Genomic DNA, 19,350 nt, shown 5'->3' on the forward strand with positions numbered 1-19,350 from the left:
GCGTAAAAATGAATAATTGTACTTCATTTGTGTGTGGCAAACTTGTCAGAAAAAAAAACATAACATCGCCATGTCTGTCTGTCTGTCCGTTTTGTTTTCAGCCCCAGCTGGAGTGAAGGGCGGTGCCCTTCAGCAGGCGCACCTGTTCTGCGTTGACCAGTCAAACCTGCCAAGTAGTTTAGGACTGCCAAGCAGCTGGACCTCGGTTGCTGTCATGTTCAAGTGTTATTTTCGAGACCTCTCAATACTCTTTTTACAGTCCATTGTTTATAAGTACTTACATTTTTTTTTATTGCTTTTGATTATTTTTATCGAGCTCTGTTTCATTTGGTTTAAAAATAAAGTCACAACGACAAAGCAGTCCCTCGTTCATTTTCAGTAATAATTTATTTATTGCTACCATTGCCACTTTCAATTTATTTCAGTGGCATTTGTGTGTTTTTCTTTCTTCCACCAGAGGCGTACTAACAAAGAGTTTGTTCACGTGTGTGGGGGTAGAACTGATGTCTGTGGTTTTTAAGAAATTGAACACGTTTGCAACCTCGACCCAACAGCTGAATGGGATTTGGACAAGTGAAGAAAATGTTTGTCGATTTCACTTTCATTCACAGGCCGCATGCTTTGGTGCCACGGGCGGAGGAGAGCCTGGGGTTCATCCTGCGGACAGAATCGGGTGGAACTGAAAGAGAGCCTTATGTCTTGTTTGTGCTTTTTCACGTTTTTCAAGGAAGCTCATTTGGAGACACAGTGAATGTCACAACATTCCCCAGCAGAGCGAGCGCTGTTTGCATTCTGATTACACGTGGTGCTTCTTGGTCTGGCTGGGAAACTACACGGCGCCCCCTTTCGGATGATAAAGGGATTAAACACAAAGAACAGTTGCGAGCAACTCTTTGCACTTCAATGAAATGGAAACACCTGGGTTATGATGACAGGTATTTTTTGATTATGTCACCGTAACCCAGCGTTTACATGTATGTACCAAAACAATCAACAATGATTTGTGATGCGCTCAGATGGGACCTTGGTTCCATTTTGAAATTGGCTTATTGAGAAAGACAGCAGATCGGTGGTAGGCCTAATGAAAGAAGGTCCACTGGAGATCGTTGGATTCACCTGGCGCTTTAAGAGGGGGCGGGGCTGCCACTGACAGGTGACCGTTCGCGCGACGTATAAAAAGCAGCATCGCATTATGTTACGTTAGTGAATACACTCGTTTCGTCGTCGGCCCGGCCCAATGGTAAGCTACGCGTGTGCTTTTCTTTACCAGATATGTAAAATTAGCTTTTAGGTTCGATCGTGATCGGTTGCTTTGTTTGTCTGCTTTGCATTGTTGTCCGTTGTGCTTTATGTTTGCCGCATCGCTATGCAATCACAGTCCGTTACCGTTCGCAATCGGCAATTTAAACAGCGTGGGCTAAAGTGCTGCTAGAACAGTGGTGTCTTTATTTAACTCATTTTTGCATAGTTGTCATGTTTGTCCAGCTGCAATTTGCAAACGAAGTAAATTGCGTTGCAGCTGGGCTTAATCATGCCGGCGCTCCACTTCTGGGTTGGACCTTTGGGACTTGTAGTTCTTTTGTTCGAGTCGACTTGATATGTTTGTGATGTATGGTTTCTTACGTTTAAAATAATGATAACGATAATAATACATAGTGAAATCATGGTTGATTAAAGTATTTGAATGTATTGTTAAAATAAAAGTATTAATTGTCAATTCTATACATATTTACATCGTGATGCAGAAAGATAGATATATTCATTTTTTACTGCATTTATGTGTGCTTTAGGTTATTGCTTCTGATACTGCTACTGCAACTACTTCTGTTACATTTACTACTTCTGTACATTTACTACAAGTATGCAATGACAAACGTATTCATTCATCTCTCTGAACTGATGTCAGAGAAGAACTTAGCAGCAGTCGTAATGGGGCCAGAAAGGCAAAACATATCACAAGTTGCATCCATTGATGTTTTGAGATACGAGTGACCTTATGTCTTGAAGTGCGAGACTCAATGCCATCAGTATCATGCTCATCATCACTTGGTTCTGGGACTTTCTGGTGTTTTCTCAGGGAATGATGGACCAGATTAGTGGCAATGAAATTAATTTCAATGGAAAAAGATCATTTGCATGGGTCGAGAATGATGAGCATGGCCACAAAATGAATTCAACTCATGTCCCAAGGTACCACTGTACTGTAAGCGATGACCATTATTAAGTGGTCATTCCTCATTACTTGTGCATTTAGCGAAAGCGTCACGATTAAAATATGTTTTGACACCAATCCTGGGACTTTCTGGGGGAAGAAAAGAAATCAAAAAGTGAAAGTCATGGCGAGTTGCACAGTGTTTATCTGTGAAAATACCATATGTGAGTAAATTAGTGGATACATATTCACTTCATCGAGCAATAAAGATAAGTTGGACCAATACATAAAAATGTTAACATTTATTGCTGTTTCTGAATACCCCATTTGAAATCAAAAGCAACCAGAGTGTACACCGAAATTATACAATTATACTGTATATGGTTTCACAAAGGCAGTGAACACATACTGTATTACAATCTACAAAAATCTACAGAAATTTTAAATCCTAAATATCAAAAAGTACAGCTGCAGAAAAAGATGAAGAACTGCAACCAGTGACTGCTCTGAAATCAGTCGGTGAAACGAATGTGACATCACAATACAAAGAAAGCGAACGTCATCTTTGTACTTGCAGCTGGTTTTGGAAACTACAACCGGCAGACATAACAAACACAAATTCCAAAAATAACCAATAGGATTGAAATGATCATATAAATAATGGTGACTTTCTATACCCACGTGCCATTTCCCAGAGGATGCCTCTCTGCAACGTAGCATCGTAATCGTGTCATCCTGTGAGATTGGTAGTGTATCGAGCAAAAATTAGGTTTCAATCATGGCACGCACTGTGAAGAGATCCCCTTTCACAAGGATGGAGAAGTGAATTAAAAAAAACAAACAAAAAAAACCACATTCCCTCCAGCCTGGTGGCCAAACAGGACAGAAGTGATTGAGGATTGGGATCAGGTCAATGCACAACTCCAGCGCCGTCAACTGACTACTCCTGTCGTCTGATGCTTGTGGCTTCAAAGAGACGCAGCATACTAATCCTTTCTTAACATGGAATGAGTGGCATCAAAAAGAAAATGACCATCACAGCCCGCCAAACAGTTCCAACGAAACACAGAAAAAAGAAGGCCGCCGAAACAACTCTTTAGCAAAAAAAATTATAATAAGATCGATAACGTATTCCAGTTAAAAAAAAAAAAGTTCATATTAATTGTTTGATCACATCAATGCCAGGTAGCCATTTTGGAGGAGCATCCAAAAGCGGACGAGGTGTTTGTGTATGAGGTGAAGTTATCCTCATTCCCAGTAGTGACAGTCAAGCTGGATTCAAGGACAAGCTGGTTTGTGGTGTCACACGACTGCGGGGTGAGCGCCTTTCAGTCTAGTCCTGCTCCATGGGCTCGTCGGTGGTTCCCATGTCCACGCTGGCGCTTTCCATGGCGCCCTCTATAGGTGGCTCATTCGTACTACTGGATGGAGTGGGCGAGACGTCTTCACGGTCCCCTTCTACACTCTCGTCGATGCTACAACTGCTACTATTGCTGCTGCTGCTGCTGCTGCTGCTACTACAGCTGCTGCTGACTGGGTCACTGTGACTCTCCTCACTCTCTGCACTGGTCTCCGGGCTTGTGGCAACACAGGCCGATGCCGGCTGCTCTGTTTGATCCATGTCGCTGACATCATGCTGCGATAGGCATGGCGCCACCCTTTCGGCCAACTCTTCATCCGGGCCCGAGTCCGGACATGCTTCAGCATGAGTGCTGCTTGTCGGCTCTGACATAAATAACACATAGTGGGACAATGCGAAGTCATGTACTTTTCAATCCTGAACTCACTTGGTCATCTGCTGGTCGACCTTTGGAGTTTTTGTGCACTTTTGGTCAGTCTTCAAATTGTATCAAGGACAATGTCAAAAATCAATAAAACACAAACCTTGGTCTTCCACAACTGTCGCGCTGCAAGAGGCTTCCTTGAAAGTGGCTTTCTCATCTTCCTCTTGGACCATGGCTTCTGCTTCTTTCGAGAGGCAAGGGGCATTCGAAGGCTTTGACGTTTCCACTTGCTGCTCTTCGTCTTCGTCCTCTTCCTCCTCCTCGTCCTCTTCCTCTTCATCCTTGCCAAACTTAAGTCTCTTCACCTCCTGCTGCTCAGATTCCATGTCCTCTTCGGTGTCCGAGTGTTTGTTCTTGACCGAATTCCCCAGGCTATCTCCCGAAGCCGAAACCTCGCTAAAACAAAAAGGTGAGACAGGATTGTGGGTTGATGCCATCCGACCGAGGAAAGAGACGTTTGTATCGCAGACATTCTGACATACCTTCCCGATATATCTTGAACACTTTCCGGGTCTGTTTTGAGGTGTTTGTTTTCTGTGCTGTCAGGCAGGCCATTCGCTGCAAGGGAGTTGACTAGAGATAACTTTGGTCGGTGGAGTGGCCGTGGGGTTCCCGGACCGTTCACTTTTCTAAAAATACCAACGGGACAGAATTACAATGCCACTGACCAAGTGATGATGAGACGTTAAAACAGCAAGTAAGCACACTAGGACGTAAGCCCAACCTCTCTGTGAAGGACAAAGTGTTCCCAGGAAGCATGACTCCATTCATTCTACTGACAGCGCTGCATCCGTTTTTTCTACAAGCAAGCGGGCGCCACCAAAGTCACAACAAAGTTAGGTTTCACAACATTTGTACAAGCCGTTTTGAGGATCATTCTTACTCTGAAATTGGATGAACACAGCTCACAACCATGACGTTCTAGACGAAAATAAAGTCAATTAGGTGAGACGCAAAAACAATTCACGTTTTTTTTTACTCAATTAGCACTGACCTTCTCCACACCTCGAAGAAATTTATCCGTTCCTGTGTAGTTCTTCTTGGGTTCTGTGAGTAACTCGCACAAGCGTTGTATAGTGAAGGGAATTCTGAGATAAGGAATAAGAAACAGCGGATGTGGGATAATGCAAAGTCAATCTTCCAGTGCACTTCTTCAGTCACAAAAGCCACCTGTACAATGGCACAGCATTTGCGGCATACTTTATGCCACCTTTGAATTTATGGAGTTTCACGGTTCGACACCACAAATGGTGAACCACAAGGTACCGCAACAAATTGCCAATCATTTGTCTCTGGTTCATCTTTAAAACGCCAATCCATGTTGAGAAAACCAATGTGCTATGTACAGTGGGCAGGGTCTTCCGAGTTTAGGATTACGCTGCCAAAAAAAGACTATTCAGACTACATCAGAACTGTGTAAAACCTAATTAAAAGGCTACCTACCCATTATATCCTTCAACAATCTTCAAGATTCGCTCTTTCATATCTTCAAATGGGATTGACTCCACATTGGGATTGGCGGGGCCTCTTTGCTCAGGAGCTGAGGCTCTGAAATCATCCATGACCTTTTCTAATTTAAAAAGAAAGTAGTTCTTAAACTGAGACCATTGGACCCTATAGGAAACATGAAAAAAATGCCTTTAGACCCTGGTGACAAAGCACATTAAGCACGTTGTATTGCAGGGATTATAGTAATGGTGATTTTTACATGGTTTCTCCAGTCTTGGCGATATGACATAAAAACTGCTCCAATATAGGACATGGCTCCCTTTTCGTTTTCTTCTCAAAGTCTGGAGGGTGAAATGGGAAAATTGAGTCTATTATTGTACAGATGCGTCACAAAACTGCCAGAGGAAAATGAGCTTCAATAGCCGTTGATAGTTAACTAATTAGTAATCATCCATACGTAATACCGACAGTAGTTTCCCGTTTTAACAACGTAACCATAACGGCTTGTGTATCCACCTACAATTGTTTCCTTCAATGGTGGTTATGTCCTGTAGTAAGTCAATGAATCATAAAATTGAAGCTAGCTCACTCGCTTAAGTTAAATGCTCGAGCGTAACCGGCGAACTAGTAGTAGCCAGTCTGACAGAAGCCGTCAACACTGTTGAATAACTTAATCTCGGCTTCTTTTTCCTTTTATATCAGCGAACACGTTTTAAACTGCCGGGGGTAAAAACATCGGGAGCTGACGGATGAAACAAAAGGAAAAACATGACAATGAGCTTTCCCGAGTAGTCGCCAGAGAGCGAACCATTTCCGTGGAACAGCTTCAAAAAATGTTAGCTAGTGACGAGCAGCAGCTAGCCAACGACATTAGCCTGTGCGCTCCAATCACTTGGTGGTCGTTCAGTGCTTTGAACATCACGCGATCACACGGAGAGCAAAGCACGGGGATGCCCTCAATCAATTGAACAAACCTCTGAGCGCCTCTTGAAGCGAGTCAATTTCCATCACGCCGTTGCCGTCTGTCAGTCCGGTGGATGTGAGAAGCAGACTGGCAGCGAGCTACTAGTGCTAACCGCTAAGCTAACATCGAGCAGGCGAAGGAGGAGGGAGCACATTAATATGGCGCCGTGAGGTCACTCTGGCTGGAAACCACACAGAGAATTACAGAAACAGCACGAAAATAAAATCCAAACCACAAGAACGCAGCTCTGCTCGTATACACGAAATAACCAACGACGCATCGATAAAATACAAAACTGAGGCTAGTTCATCAAATTAACGACCGTAGATACATTTAAATTTGCTGTATTCTATGAACTAACTTCATTTGTGTATTAGTGTCCCATCTTAACACAGCCATTCATCCGTCTATCCATCCATTTTCTGCACCACACGGCTCTATCTCAGCTGACTTCTGCAGTGTCATCAGTCTGAATTACATAAATGTTTGAGGGACCTCCGTTGCTGTGCGAATGTAAAACAACTATGGAGTGTGTCCTAGGGACTAGTGTGGAAGTGACTCTTGTGTTTCCCTGTCAAGGGTAGTAGCCAAAGACAGACCGTCACACGTTTGGCACAGTTCATACACCGCACACCCTTGCTGATGCAACCCACACTTCCTTAACAGGGCTTACTTGTGTACCCAAGCTACCATAGGTACACCATTATTTTTCTTAAACATTTCTATAGCTGTTGATTGACTGCATGCGTCACCAAATGTCATCATTCTGCCATTTGCATTCCAATAAATCACATAACTGAGGCTCATTCCGTTGCATTGTTTATTTCAAAAACATATTTGTGCTGTCCAACCATGAACGGGTTCCAGTTGAAATGATTGAATAGACTGTATAGCCTATCATCACACCACAGCGACGAGTACAGCACAACAAATAAAAGAAAGATAAACCTTTCAGAGACACATATCTGAGGAGTTCATTTTGTTGACAGTAAACATGACAGACAACATTCATAGGACGTAACCTTTGCTGCGGTTCTTTCAAACACTAAGACTTATGGTTTTGATCTGTTTGGACAGAGTGCCACGGCATCTAGCCATCCATTTCCACACCGCTTATCCTGTTCAGCGTTGCGGGGAGCGGAAGCCTATCCCAGTCGATTTCAGCTACAAAAAAAAACAAACAAACCAAAAAATAATCACAGGTTGCTGATCTTGTCTGGACCTATTGTTCGTTCATAGCTGAAATCATGAAAGTGCATTCCAATATTCTACATGTAACCTCAAACTCTGTCTTCATTTGTGCTAAAGTTCTTAATACTTTGGGTTCAGGGTAGGGTCACCAACCACAGGGGTGAAGCCCATTGCCAGGCCTTGGATAATTTGGTACCAGGCAGCAAAGAAAGTACACTGTACATTTTCAAAAAGTGGCGTTTTATTTATATGTATCGACTGCTTTCATCCGCGGCCCTTTCTTCAATGATTTGTCAGTTTTTTCATGCCTTTTGTCTGTGTTAGATTGAAATTGTTGGTTGTCCTTAAAAATCACTTTGAGACAACTTTAAATTTCCCTACGTTTTGGATGAAAGTCAAGGTAAGAATGTCCTGAAATGGCCACTTAGGCACCAAAAAAACACTGCTTACATTTCTAGCATCCAAACTTTGCAAAGTAGTGCAAACCAAAATATTTGAAAAATTAAGGGGTGTAATTTACACAAAGAAAAAACTGTCAGTATTGCGTTTTCCAGTCACCCTCACATGGGACCACCTGATTGTGGGGAAACCAGTTCAGGGCACCCAGATTCTTCAGGGAAACCATTTTTGTTGTTGAATTGACTACATTTTAATTTGTCAAGTGGTTGAAGTAACCCACAGGCTTAACGTTTAAATTAAATTTGTTTTAGTACACCATTCACAGTATAATCCAGGGCTCACCACAGAGCACGAAAACCTTCCAATTTCAAAGGTGGACTTTTTTTTTTTTTAAATGAGCAGGAAAACAACATACCCAACAGTCAGGTGTAACCACCAAGATTAATTATTGAAAAATATATTTTTTTGCCACATGTAAACAAACATGTGATTATACCATGATAATGGTATCATCATTCGCCAAAAGCGGTTTGACCACATCACTGACAAGCGGGCCGAACATGACAAAATTACAATGGTGCTTTCGACCATTACCATTCATCGAAACAGTTTAGGAAATATCATTGCTTTCGTACGTGCCGCAAGTTCACTCAAAGGGAGACTGGCCCGACACACAGTCTATTGCAAGAGCGGTCCGCAGTCCTCCAGTCACATTCACAGGAAGTCCATTGCACCGACAGTCAGTTGTGTGGCCTGATATGTCGGATTACGTTCTCCTCAAAGACCTTCCTCATAGTCTTTTCTATCTGCTTGAGGAAGACTTGTGGGATCCGACCACACAGAGTGTTGACCGTGTCCAGGAATTTGGCTTGGATGGGATAGAACAGCGACTGGAACATGTTGTCATCAAAGGGGAACTGCAACAACATCACACTGTTACTTTTCATCAGCAAAGCTGTTTCTTTTCATTAATACCACACACAAATATGTTACTTACAGATTCCATCAGCATGACTGGATTGCTACTTGGCACTAATTATGTGCTTGCCAGACTTGAAGTGTCTTATCTCAGCAGGGTAGAAGGAAATAGCACTCCAGTGACAGAAACAGATTTCTTTTTTTTTTAATGTGAGTGGAAGATAGTTGCATCCCGCTATATTGTATACGTTCAGCAGCTCAGAGCAGTAATTATCTCATTACACGCAAGAACGTGTTGGCCTCTACACTGCTGGAGTAAAAACAGACTTGGGTAACAAATTATAGCACAGAAAGTGAGCACACCTTTATATATATATATATAATGTTTTAAAAAGGCTGAGTACAATAATTACCTATACAATTTAATGGGAGTGGGGCTTGGGGGGGCTGCCATAAAACTAAGCAGATGAAGACTTCCCATTAAAAGGTTGAATAGCATCAACTAGAAAACAATTTCAATAAAACAAATCACCCTTACAAAGGGAGTGTTACTGAACTGAGTATTAAGATTCTGCGCCAGTCTTCTCCGACTGTATGACTGATTCTGTTTGGGTCCTTCAGTCATTGGTGATGCGCTTGTGGGTGCATTTGGGGTCCCAAGAGTAAAACGGCGATCCTCAAAGATACTTACATCACGAATTCCATCATAAACTACTTTGAAGGCTGGCTGCTTGTCATCATGATAGACTCCACGGTTGCCGTGGAGGATGGACACACCGTCCTCTTCGGCTCCTTTGCAGTTACTCCCGTACATACAGTGATCAGGCCTGTAGTTCCACTGGCAAGGGAAGATCAATAGACACTCTGGAAAGACAAAACAAAATGAAAATCATTATACTCTACGGGAGTTGTCAGAAACCTTCATGACACAGTGGATACCCAGAAGCATACCGAGTTTATATATTTGTATGTGTGATGCATATTTGTACATTAAACCATGTACAAAATATACAGAACGTTTCAATAAAATGCATTGCATAGAAAAATGTAAAAAGTCCAATAACCTGGTTAAATATGTACATGCATTATAAACTAAAAACACTGGTGACCAAATTTTTAATCCTGATGTACAAGAAAAAAAGTACTGACCATTTTATTTATTTTTTTAATATCAGCGTCAGAAATATGTTCAGGGACACATGAAAGCTATCTCTGAATAAAATTTGCTTTTGACCCCTTTGACCAGCTAAGTTTAATGACCATATTTAAAGTACTGTATAATTAGTTTATGTTGTGATTGTGTGACTCTACCTGGATTGTAGTGAAAGATAATGTTGAGGAGGTCCTGATCTCCCCATGTGATGTGGTTCTTGTACTTTTGGTAAAGTGGGTGCAAAAGGTCCTCCCAGGAAAGGCCACTGGCAATCATGCTGTTCTGAAATGTCAACAGAGTCCACTCACACAACTCACGAGCTGTTTTTTTTTTTTTTTTTTTTTTTTTTTTGCCACAAAGTAAATCATCAAAGGAGGAGGAACATTTGCATTCCGGCTTCCAGCAGCAAATTGATGTGTAGTTAAACTGAGTTCTGAGAGAAAACACATCCGTGATGCTTGCATAATCACAAAGCTTCAGCCGGATGCACTCAAACGGCTCTGAGCCTACAACTCGAAATCAACAAAATGACATTCAGACTGCCAAAAAGCTTTCAGTGTCAAGAGCAAAGAAATGATCATATTTGAGCCTAACCTTGAACAATGTGCTGCGAATCCTTGTGAGATTCATCAGCATGACACCCGAATTGACCCCCGAGATGCCGTAGAAAGGATGACGCGCAAAGCGGCTGTACCAGCCGATCTTGGGGACCTCGTGCTCCGGAGCCATCGCCGCCAGTTGCGTGCTGTTGAAGGACTTCAGCATTCTCCAGATATCGTCCATGGGTCGCAGGAACAGCACATCGGTGTCCACGTACAGCAATGAGTCGACGTCCTTGAGGATGACCTGCCGCATATTTACACTGAGTAAAAATTCATGATGGGGATCCACCAACATGTAAGCATCACATGGGGCGACCTGAGCCATTCCTGGGAGCCGAAGTGTGTAAGATGCTGCTGAGCCATATTCATCTGGACCGAAGGGATGAAGCGATTCATTTGATGATAAATGGACATTCACTGCGGCTTTCGAGGGGCACCTCCGTGAAAATGATAAATGAGCCAATGTTTTGCACTTCTTATTGAGCAAACCAAAATATTACAAACAGCTCTCAGTACAACACAGCGCGGCTGTGAGCGCCTATATTATTAGATTGTGCTAGAGGAAGAGTCCTTGTCTGACAAGCGTGAATTAAGGTCAAGAGGAAGTCATCGCTCTTTGTCTGATTTATGATCCATTGTGTCGACCAGACATAGGCCACGGTGAATTTTGGTACTGCAGCTGAGAAGTTTTATGTTGTAATAACAGTGCTCACCACTCGGTGGAGCACATTGCTCAAGAGCGCCGCATCAGAGAAACGAACAAACGCAGACGGTGGCTGAATTGGACAAACAAGCTCAATATAGAAGCAAGGCAGCGAGGACGGACTTTACTGCCCCCAACAAAACGATTCACACCGAAAATGTATTCCAAATAAATTCTTGCACTTAATGTTGGTTTGCTGCTCCACAGTTTTCTGCCATATTTGAATGGGACTTTTTTGGGGCAAGCGAGCCATTGGCAAAGGGGGGGGGGGGGGGATTACCGTTTGTGGTTTGGTTTTTTTGTTTGTTTGCTTCAAAGCCAATGTATTTGAGGAGTGGATTGTTTGCATAAGCATTCCAGCATTCAAATGTATAAAGATACTGTACGTCCGCTCAATAAACAAAAAAACCTAACACATATTTTGCTCTTGTCATGTATCATTTGGAAGTGTGTGGTCCTATGTTCTTAAAAATGAGCCCTTCTCATTTACACTCAACTGGAGTGCTCAGCTAACCTCGTATCCTGTGCTATTGATGAGTTCTAGTTCTCGTGCAACGTGAGCAGAATTTGTTGCCTACATGATGATAAGAAACTTGTCAGCAGTTCAAAAATGTTTTTTGTTTTTCGCAAACCTTGTGCATATGGTCTTATTCTGGTTCAGTTGGCTTTCAAAGGGCTGAGAATCCATCCATCCATCTATCCCTTTTCCGAACCGCTTGATCCTCACTAGGGTCGCGGGGGTGCTGGAGCCTATCCCAGCTGTCTTCGGGCAGTAGGCGGGGGACACCCTGAACCGGTTGCCAGCCAATCGCAGGGCACACAGAGACGAACAACCATCCACGCTCACATTCACACCTAGGGACAATTTAGAGCGTTCAATCAGCCTGCCATGCATGTTTTTGGAATGTGGGAGGAAACTGGAGTACCCGGAGAAAACCCACGCAGGCCCGGGGAGAACATGCAAACTCCACACAGGGAGGCCGGAGCTGGAACCGAACCCGGTACCTCTGCACTGTGAAGTCGACGTGCTAACCACTGGACTACCGGGCCGCCCAGGGCTGAGAATGCGATTTGTATTTATTTAGTTATTTGTTTTACATAAATCCTTCAAAAATCCATAACGTTCATGATTAGGCTTTCCTGATTAAGTCTATAAATGGCCATACAGCCTATCGACTCGTTTGCAGGAAGAGAAAACCACTTATGGATTTGTCTGCAATATATTCATTATGCCGTGGCGTTGTAATTTCAATGAACACCAGCTGAAAGGGAAAATCAATACACTGCACAGTTTCCCACTTGATGGAATGACTGAATCCAGACCTATGAGACAGTTTGTTTCAATTGAAAAAAATAAATAATGAAATCTGCAGACAAGGTGCAATCTTATCAGTAAGCACACAATAAAATATTAGAGTGATGAACTTGGGGGGGGTTACACATCAAAAGACCATTTAGTTATAATGATTTAAATCACATTATGGCCAGAGGAATAAAAAGCAGGAATATGTGTTGCAGCCTTACAGGAAGAAAGAGTCTCTGAGCGGCGCAGGGCTTGAAGAGCTTCTTCCATTCGTCTGCGTTCCCCACTGAGAAGGTGATCGGGTACAGCTGGTACTTGAACCTGGCTGAGATAAATCCAGGCCACTGGCGAAACTGGAAGAGACCAAACTGCTTTTTGAATTTGTCTGTGTGCGTGTTTGTGTGTGTGTGTGCGTGTAAATTCTTGAATAAGTGGGGACACACTACCAATGAGCTTTTGCCATGAAAAACAAGGGTTTCAAAAATATACATGTATACATCGACAAATAATATTGATGTGCGGGGGTCCACCGTATTTGTGCATCCCTCGAATTGTTATTACATTTTTTTTCCGGCTACGCTGCCTCTGAATAAGCGATAATGGCTGCCATGGGATAACTTTCTACTTTATACATGATTGTAGAGACTGTCTGCAGTAATGTTGATCCATTCACCCCCCCCCGCCCCAAATAAATAAATAAATACAGTAGATAAATAAATATTCATGAGGCCAGATGTCAGTGATGTTGGATGAAATCATAGCTCTCAAGTTTGTCCACACCAACGCATTTCAAACCGTGCATAGTTTATAGACCTAAAACCGGACTGGTCCTCCAAAGCCAAAAGCACAGAATTGTCCACGACAACTGAGGCTGATTAACTGTTTTGAGAGTAAGGAGGGGAAACCGGGTCAGACCAGCCATTGATTCCATTTTAGAGAGGCATGTCCCAAAACCTTTGTCACTATTAAGCACAGAATCCTTTCTGGCTTCTCCCGCAAGGTGACTTTGAAATGACGCACAGTGCTGGAGCGCAGCAGGGTGTCAGTGATAGATTGCACCCAAGTGCAGAGATAAAAGGGGTATGTGTCATTATTAGAACCTCTGAAAGCATTGTTAAAAATGCTCTGAACTTGATGTCATATATTACCGAGCGGGTTGAATGTTCGCTACGCTACCCGCAAGGCTTGTAGACTGACGGGAAAAAAAAAATGTTTTACTATTTTTGGCTATGCTTCTCTGCCAAGCCATATCTAAGTGTGTGTGTGTGTGTGTGTGTATGAGATTTCAGTGAACGGGTGCCTGAGCCATTGTACCTTTTCTTGAAACTGCGGGATCAAAAGGTCCTCAGCAAAAATGTGAACCTTGATCTTCTTCAGGCTGAACAGGACAGCTGATTTGACGAGCGTTAAGGTCTCCTCCAGGCGACTCCCGCACGCCACCATAGCCAAGTGCATGAATTCCTCGACGCGGGTGCGCTTGCCCACAGCCCGTCCTGTTTTGCTAACAATACACAAATAAATAAGAAGGATGTGACATGGTAATATTTTGCGGACTGTCGTCTTTTTGGTGCTCAGGTGTTTAGGTTGTACTACCTTCCTAGTCCACATAACATCGATAGAACCCGATCCGACTGCTCTGTAACCATTTTGTAGTCGCATATTCATACCTGTCAACTCTTCGGAGCGCCAACCTGTATAAAGTACCAAAAAAATCCTTATAAAGAGCAAAAAATCCTTATAACATCCATCCATCCATCCATTTTCCGAACCGCTTGATCCTCACTAGGGTCGCGGGGGGTGCTGGAGCCTATCCCAGCCATCTCCGGGCAGTAGGCGGGGGACACCCTGAATCAGTTGCCAGCCAATCGCAGGGCACACAGAGACGAACAACCATCCACGCCCACACTCACACCTAGGGACAATTCAGAGCGTCCAATCAGCCTGACATGCATGTTTTTGGAATGTGGGAGGAAACCGGAGCACCCGGAGAAAACCCACGCAGGCCCGGGGAGAACATGCAAACTCCACACAGGGAGGCCGGAGCTGGAATCGAACCCGGAATACCTCTGCACTGTGAAGCCGACGTGCTAACCACTGGACTACCGGGCCGCCCTCCTTATAACATACCAAAGCATTTTATATGTCAAAATAACGGCAGAAAAAAAACCCACGAAATTTTCAATGATATTTATTGTAGATCTCCATAATACAATGTCTGCTTAATGTCTAATCATCATTCGACTTAGTGGCATTACTGTGTTCAGAGTTGTATTCCTGCGTTACTTTTTTAACCAACTCCAAATCATTTGGAGTTGGTGAAAAAAAAAAAACGGAAATTTTCAGAATCCGTATGATTTGTGCGATATGGCCATATACGTAAGATTCACCACAAAATCCGTATGAACTATGGCTAAACCGTATGAGTTGACGGGTATGCATATTATTTTATACTGCTATCGTTTGTTGTTTCGTACGTCTTTTTCTGCATTTTGTTTTCGTCTTTCTTTTCTCTCTGTCACCTCTCATTGCATTTTCCAACAAATCTCCATCAAAATATAAATACCCACAGAGGGACGATATCAACCTTGCCTGTCGCACAGAAAAAGAAAATATTTGTGTCATACAAAGGTATCTATCCAAATCCTGCGTCGTGCAGGACCAAGCACCCGACGGAGTGAGAGATCTAACGTGCACTGTACTGTGAATGCTCATAGCTAAATGAGTGAAATGCGACTATTTGGTTTTTTTTAAGTGAGTATTTTCACTGAAATTGCAATGGTGAGACTATGAAGAGCAGTAACAAAAGAAAAATACAAAGTTTCCGTTGCGCCAATTATTAAATGATCCATGTCACTGATTGAGTATTCATTGTCGCGCTACAGAGGTCGCCGACCGCAATTCAATCAAAACAACGTCGGAAACATAAAACATCAGCCGCTACGATACAAACTTATTTGATGCCTTCATCGTTTCCTTTTTTTGCTCTCCATCTTTTTTAGCATGTTTTCAAATTATTTTTCGCTCAAAAAGCAAACGTCGGGCTAAAATGAGATGATAAGAGAAAAGGTTGCAGCCTCCGAGCGTTGAGACCATTCTGTGTGCCCGAGGTACAATGATGAAGTGCAGTTGAGGATTAAAGTGAAGGAGTTGGGAAATCTGTCTTCCGCACCTTTCAAAGCCGATCCCTTGACAAGCGTGAACAAAACACACTCCTATTCTCCACCGAGATGATTGAAGTCCCGTCTTCTGTCAACAACTATGAAAAGATGTTGCACTCGGTCAAGCAAAAAAAAAAAAAAAAAAAAAAAAAAAAATCAATTTCCATGCTTAAAACCGCTGACTGTACTCAATCAAATACACACAGAGACGCACGCTCACAGTCGCTGGCTATTTTCTTCCAAGAGTTTCATGAACAAAGTACACATGACAGTTTGTTTCACGGCGGAGTCGCTCACATCTGGAAGCTGTCAAAAGGCTCAGCGGAGGAACCAAAGGAATGAATTCAATGCCTGCTGCGAAGCGAGCCTAAAACTGGGCTCTGCCTCAAGTCAGCGCAGACAACGTTCCACAGTGGAAAAGAAGGTAAAGCTTTCAAAGACAGTTTTCAAAGTTAATCCACGACTAAATATTAAACCATGAAGCCAAAAAGAACACCATTCATCCATTACCCGAACAACTTATCTTTTAGTGTAACTCAGTTAAGAGGACCTAGCCAGGCCATGAGGCCCATTTCAGCTTCTTCCAGCCACATCGAGTTCACGCAGACTATATCAAGGTAAATGATTTTGGCCAGTGTTTGAAGCGTCATGATTGGCCAATTTAATCGGCCGGCCGACTTTCTGCACCAAAACAATACCTGCTTGTTTCGTGTGATCGGCTCTCTAAAAATCGACGGACTCCCTTCACGTAGCGAGCATTTGCATTGGCAAAATGATGCGCGGGGATTTATCAAGCTCTTCTTCTACAATTTCATAAACTGAGTCATTGTGCGATTGATGAGTAGAGACGTGTAATGTATTGAGCGCGGCTGGAGAGCTGGCGCTAAACTCTGTATTTTTAGCCAGGGGAAGCCGTGGCACGGGTCAAGAGGAAATGATCGGACTTGCGAAAACGGGGATGTTTGTCGATTGCGCATATTGCAAGGAAACGGGTCCTGCTCACTTGGAAAGATCAAACATAAATCCGTGTGAGAAACACGTGCGAGCAAGACTGAAAATAGAATCTTCAAGACCTTATGTATCCAAGTATGCCTGCTGAGCTAAAACGATCGATCCACTTCGGGAAATCTTCTCCCAAAAATAATTGTCATAGAAGTGTACGTTTTATTCAGCCAGACAATAAAGATTTCAAATGCTTTGACTCGGTGCTCTGTGTGTGTCCCTCAACCACAAAAGTCATTCTTTTGTGTTTTCCAAACCATTTTTTTTTTTTCACGGCACCGACTGACACCTCCTCCAACCCATTTCCCTTATCAGTGGTGAGCACACACGGAGGAGGAGTGTGGCTTCTGGGCGGACTCAAAGGTCCTTTCTCCGTGAAACGCCTTGATGGCTTTTATCTCAGCAGCAGCGTCTCCAACCTGCAGTCTCTGCTTTCGGAGGAGAATACATATTGCCCGACGGCAAAGAAAGAAAAGAGTCTGCAGGCTTTTAAGGAGCCTATAGCTGATGCAGTACAGTAAGAAAACGGGGGTGGTGAGCTATGAGAGGTATAATTTAAGGACGCCGCCCTTGAACTTCTCAAATGGACAAATTGTAAGCGGATGCAGTGTGATTTCCTGTAACCAAACGTAGCTGACACCACAGCACTCTAACATCCAGGCTAGTGGTATTCCTCAATGTCTGTTGACATGGACACCTTGAAAAAGGTCATTTAAAAGCTGCCGGATAGGTACCAATTGAACAACATGTTTCATTGTGTAATAATGACAACCTATGCTAGTTTTTTTTCTTTTTTTGTACTTTATATTAGTGCGGTCTGCCTCCGATGAGGTACCCAGTGGTTAATACATCATTCTAATTATCGTATTTTATTTACAAAAAACGAATAAAAATCACCCACCTCGACACGAGTCACACAATCACAGTCGAGGAACAGCAAAAAAGAGCAACATCGCATACCGTACTGGGCCTTAACCAAGAGAGTAACACACAATTTTGGGTGGCACAGTCAGAACGGAATCACTACAACAATGCTGTTATTTTTACGGTTGTAGTTGGTTATGTCATGAATACAGCATATTGTGTTGTTTCTACTATTTAACTTCATGCAAGAGGCAAAATACAAGTGTGTCAGCTCACAATACTGATGCAGTGCAGTTTTACAACCTTGGCAACTACAACAACAATGATAAACGTGTAAAAATTCATCTTCGGACATGTCATTCACAGTGGCTGCCTGGGGTGGGCACACACACACATCTCGCCACCCCCCTCAGGTGGATGTGCAGGGTCCCGGCCTCGTCTGCCAACATTTACTCACCGGTGGTCATTCTTTCTGTAGACAGCGGTGTTTTTTGTTTTTTTTCTGTAGAGATATTCCATACTTTTTTCAGACCGATACCTCTTTTAATACATAAAACTTCATTCAACACAATGACAAAAAAAAAAAATTGCTAACAAAAATCTTCTCTTTCAGGTGATGATTCGTTGATGTCAAACTGCCGCAGCATAGCACCAACTACTGCTGAGGATGACCTACTCGGATTTTTTTTTTTTTTACCTTGAGTATCAGTGGCTGGTATCAGCATCCTCCATGACGACCCGATACCTAAAAATAATTAATAATGCCGTGCTTGTCCATCCCAAATTCAGCTTTTGCAGGTGTAATCAAAGAATGCTTTCGAGAGAAATGGCCAAACAGGCTCTTGACAATGCCAACAACACATGGCAAAGCAAGTAAGAATATTAAAAGATATGAATGACAGTCAATTATATATAATACTCTCATCTAGTAATCCGTCAGTCAGTCATCCATTTTCCGATCAGCTTTATTTTCACAAGGGGCACCAGCTGTCTTCGGGCAGTAGGCGGGGGACACTAATCTCATCATATGAATATTATTAGATGTTGTCAAGAGGTTGCCAATAAGGCAAGTAACGTGTCATGAAAGGCAAAATGTGATTTGAGCCTCGTGGTCATAGCCAACCGTGCCCTCTTTCAACATGACAGCCCCTCCGCTCATTCATTGTACGTTCTCGTCGGATATTAAACTCCACCAGTGGGATTATTAGCGACAGTGAAGCAATCAGGCATTGTTTGCGGTGTGGACTGTGTGTCTCCTCGCGGAACATGCCACAACCCTTCCATTTGAAAGTGACCGATGATATTCCGTGCGCTCGCATGTAAACGTGGAAGGGAGGATCGCTCGGAGAGAGAAAATCTGCGCTCACCTCTTTGCATTGACGTTGCCCACTCGCCTGATCACTTTCGCGTTTTTTCGTCCGGTGGGGAGATCTTCCTCACGCATCCTGACCGCTATGGGAGATTTCCTCGCCAACTTTGAGCCAACATCGTGATCGCGCTTGATCGACGACGTGGAAGAGTTCTTGCCCTCCTCCGCCGCAACTTGTTTCAGCAGCCGACCGTCCGCGACATTGCCTCCCCAAAAGTAGAAAAGTAGGAAAACTCCGAAACACAGGGCGATCACAACTACTTTGCAGTGGATCCGCATGGCGAGAGCGACTTGATCCAGGGGGAAGGAGCACATCGGACTCTTTTCATGTTGTCTGCG

General features: G+C 43.2%; 2 protein-coding genes across 2 annotated transcripts; both read right to left on the reverse strand.

Moving 5' to 3' along the window:
* Positions 1-2,439: 2,439 nt before the first annotated feature.
* ppp4r2b (protein phosphatase 4, regulatory subunit 2b) lies at positions 2,440-6,521 on the reverse strand. Its single transcript, XM_086118555.1, has 9 exons — positions 6,360-6,521; positions 5,645-5,726; positions 5,380-5,550; positions 4,931-5,024; positions 4,820-4,857; positions 4,661-4,735; positions 4,419-4,565; positions 4,037-4,332; positions 2,440-3,877 (listed from the first exon to the last, which is right to left on the reverse strand). The coding sequence occupies exons 1-9, from the start codon at positions 6,391-6,393 to the stop codon at positions 3,486-3,488; spliced, it is 1,329 nt and encodes a 442-aa protein (XP_085974681.1). The 5' UTR covers positions 6,394-6,521; the 3' UTR covers positions 2,440-3,485.
* A 634-nt stretch (positions 6,522-7,155) lies between these two features.
* Positions 7,156-19,326, reverse strand: gxylt2 (glucoside xylosyltransferase 2). Its single transcript, XM_086118020.1, has 7 exons — positions 19,010-19,326; positions 13,933-14,119; positions 12,840-12,971; positions 10,605-10,856; positions 10,169-10,292; positions 9,549-9,721; positions 7,156-8,856 (listed from the first exon to the last, which is right to left on the reverse strand). The coding sequence occupies exons 1-7, from the start codon at positions 19,324-19,326 to the stop codon at positions 8,680-8,682; spliced, it is 1,362 nt and encodes a 453-aa protein (XP_085974146.1). The 3' UTR covers positions 7,156-8,679.
* Positions 19,327-19,350: the final 24 nt, after the last annotated feature.

Source organism: Hippocampus guttulatus, chromosome 8, assembly GCF_054856545.1.
Source record: "Hippocampus guttulatus isolate MCC_2025c chromosome 8, RoL_Hgut_1.0, whole genome shotgun sequence".
Lineage (NCBI taxonomy): Eukaryota > Metazoa > Chordata > Actinopteri > Syngnathiformes > Syngnathidae > Hippocampus > Hippocampus guttulatus.

What these genes read in the sequence shown, in the direction of transcription:
- gxylt2 (XM_086118020.1), bottom strand. Translation starts at nt 19,326, where the DNA reads ATGTGCTCCTTCCCCCTGGATCAAGTCGCTCTCGCCATGCGGATCCAC. An exon ending in CTCAGAGACTCTTTCTTCCT is followed by an intron (nt 10,857 to 12,839) that starts GTAAGGCTGCAA and finishes AATATGCGGCAG; the next exon opens with GTCATCCTCAAGGACGTCGA. An exon ending in TTTATGATGGAATTCGTGAT is followed by an intron (nt 8,857 to 9,548) that starts GTAAGTATCTTT and finishes ATGTTGTTGCAG; the next exon opens with TTCCCCTTTGATGACAACAT.
- ppp4r2b (XM_086118555.1), bottom strand. Translation starts at nt 6,393, where the DNA reads ATGGAAATTGACTCGCTTCAAGAGGCGCTCAGAG. An exon ending in GCCAAGACTGGAGAAACCAT is followed by an intron (nt 5,551 to 5,644) that starts GTAAAAATCACC and finishes TGTTTCCTATAG; the next exon opens with GGTCCAATGGTCTCAGTTTA. An exon ending in ATTGTTGAAGGATATAATGG is followed by an intron (nt 5,025 to 5,379) that starts GTAGGTAGCCTT and finishes TCCTTATCTCAG; the next exon opens with AATTCCCTTCACTATACAAC.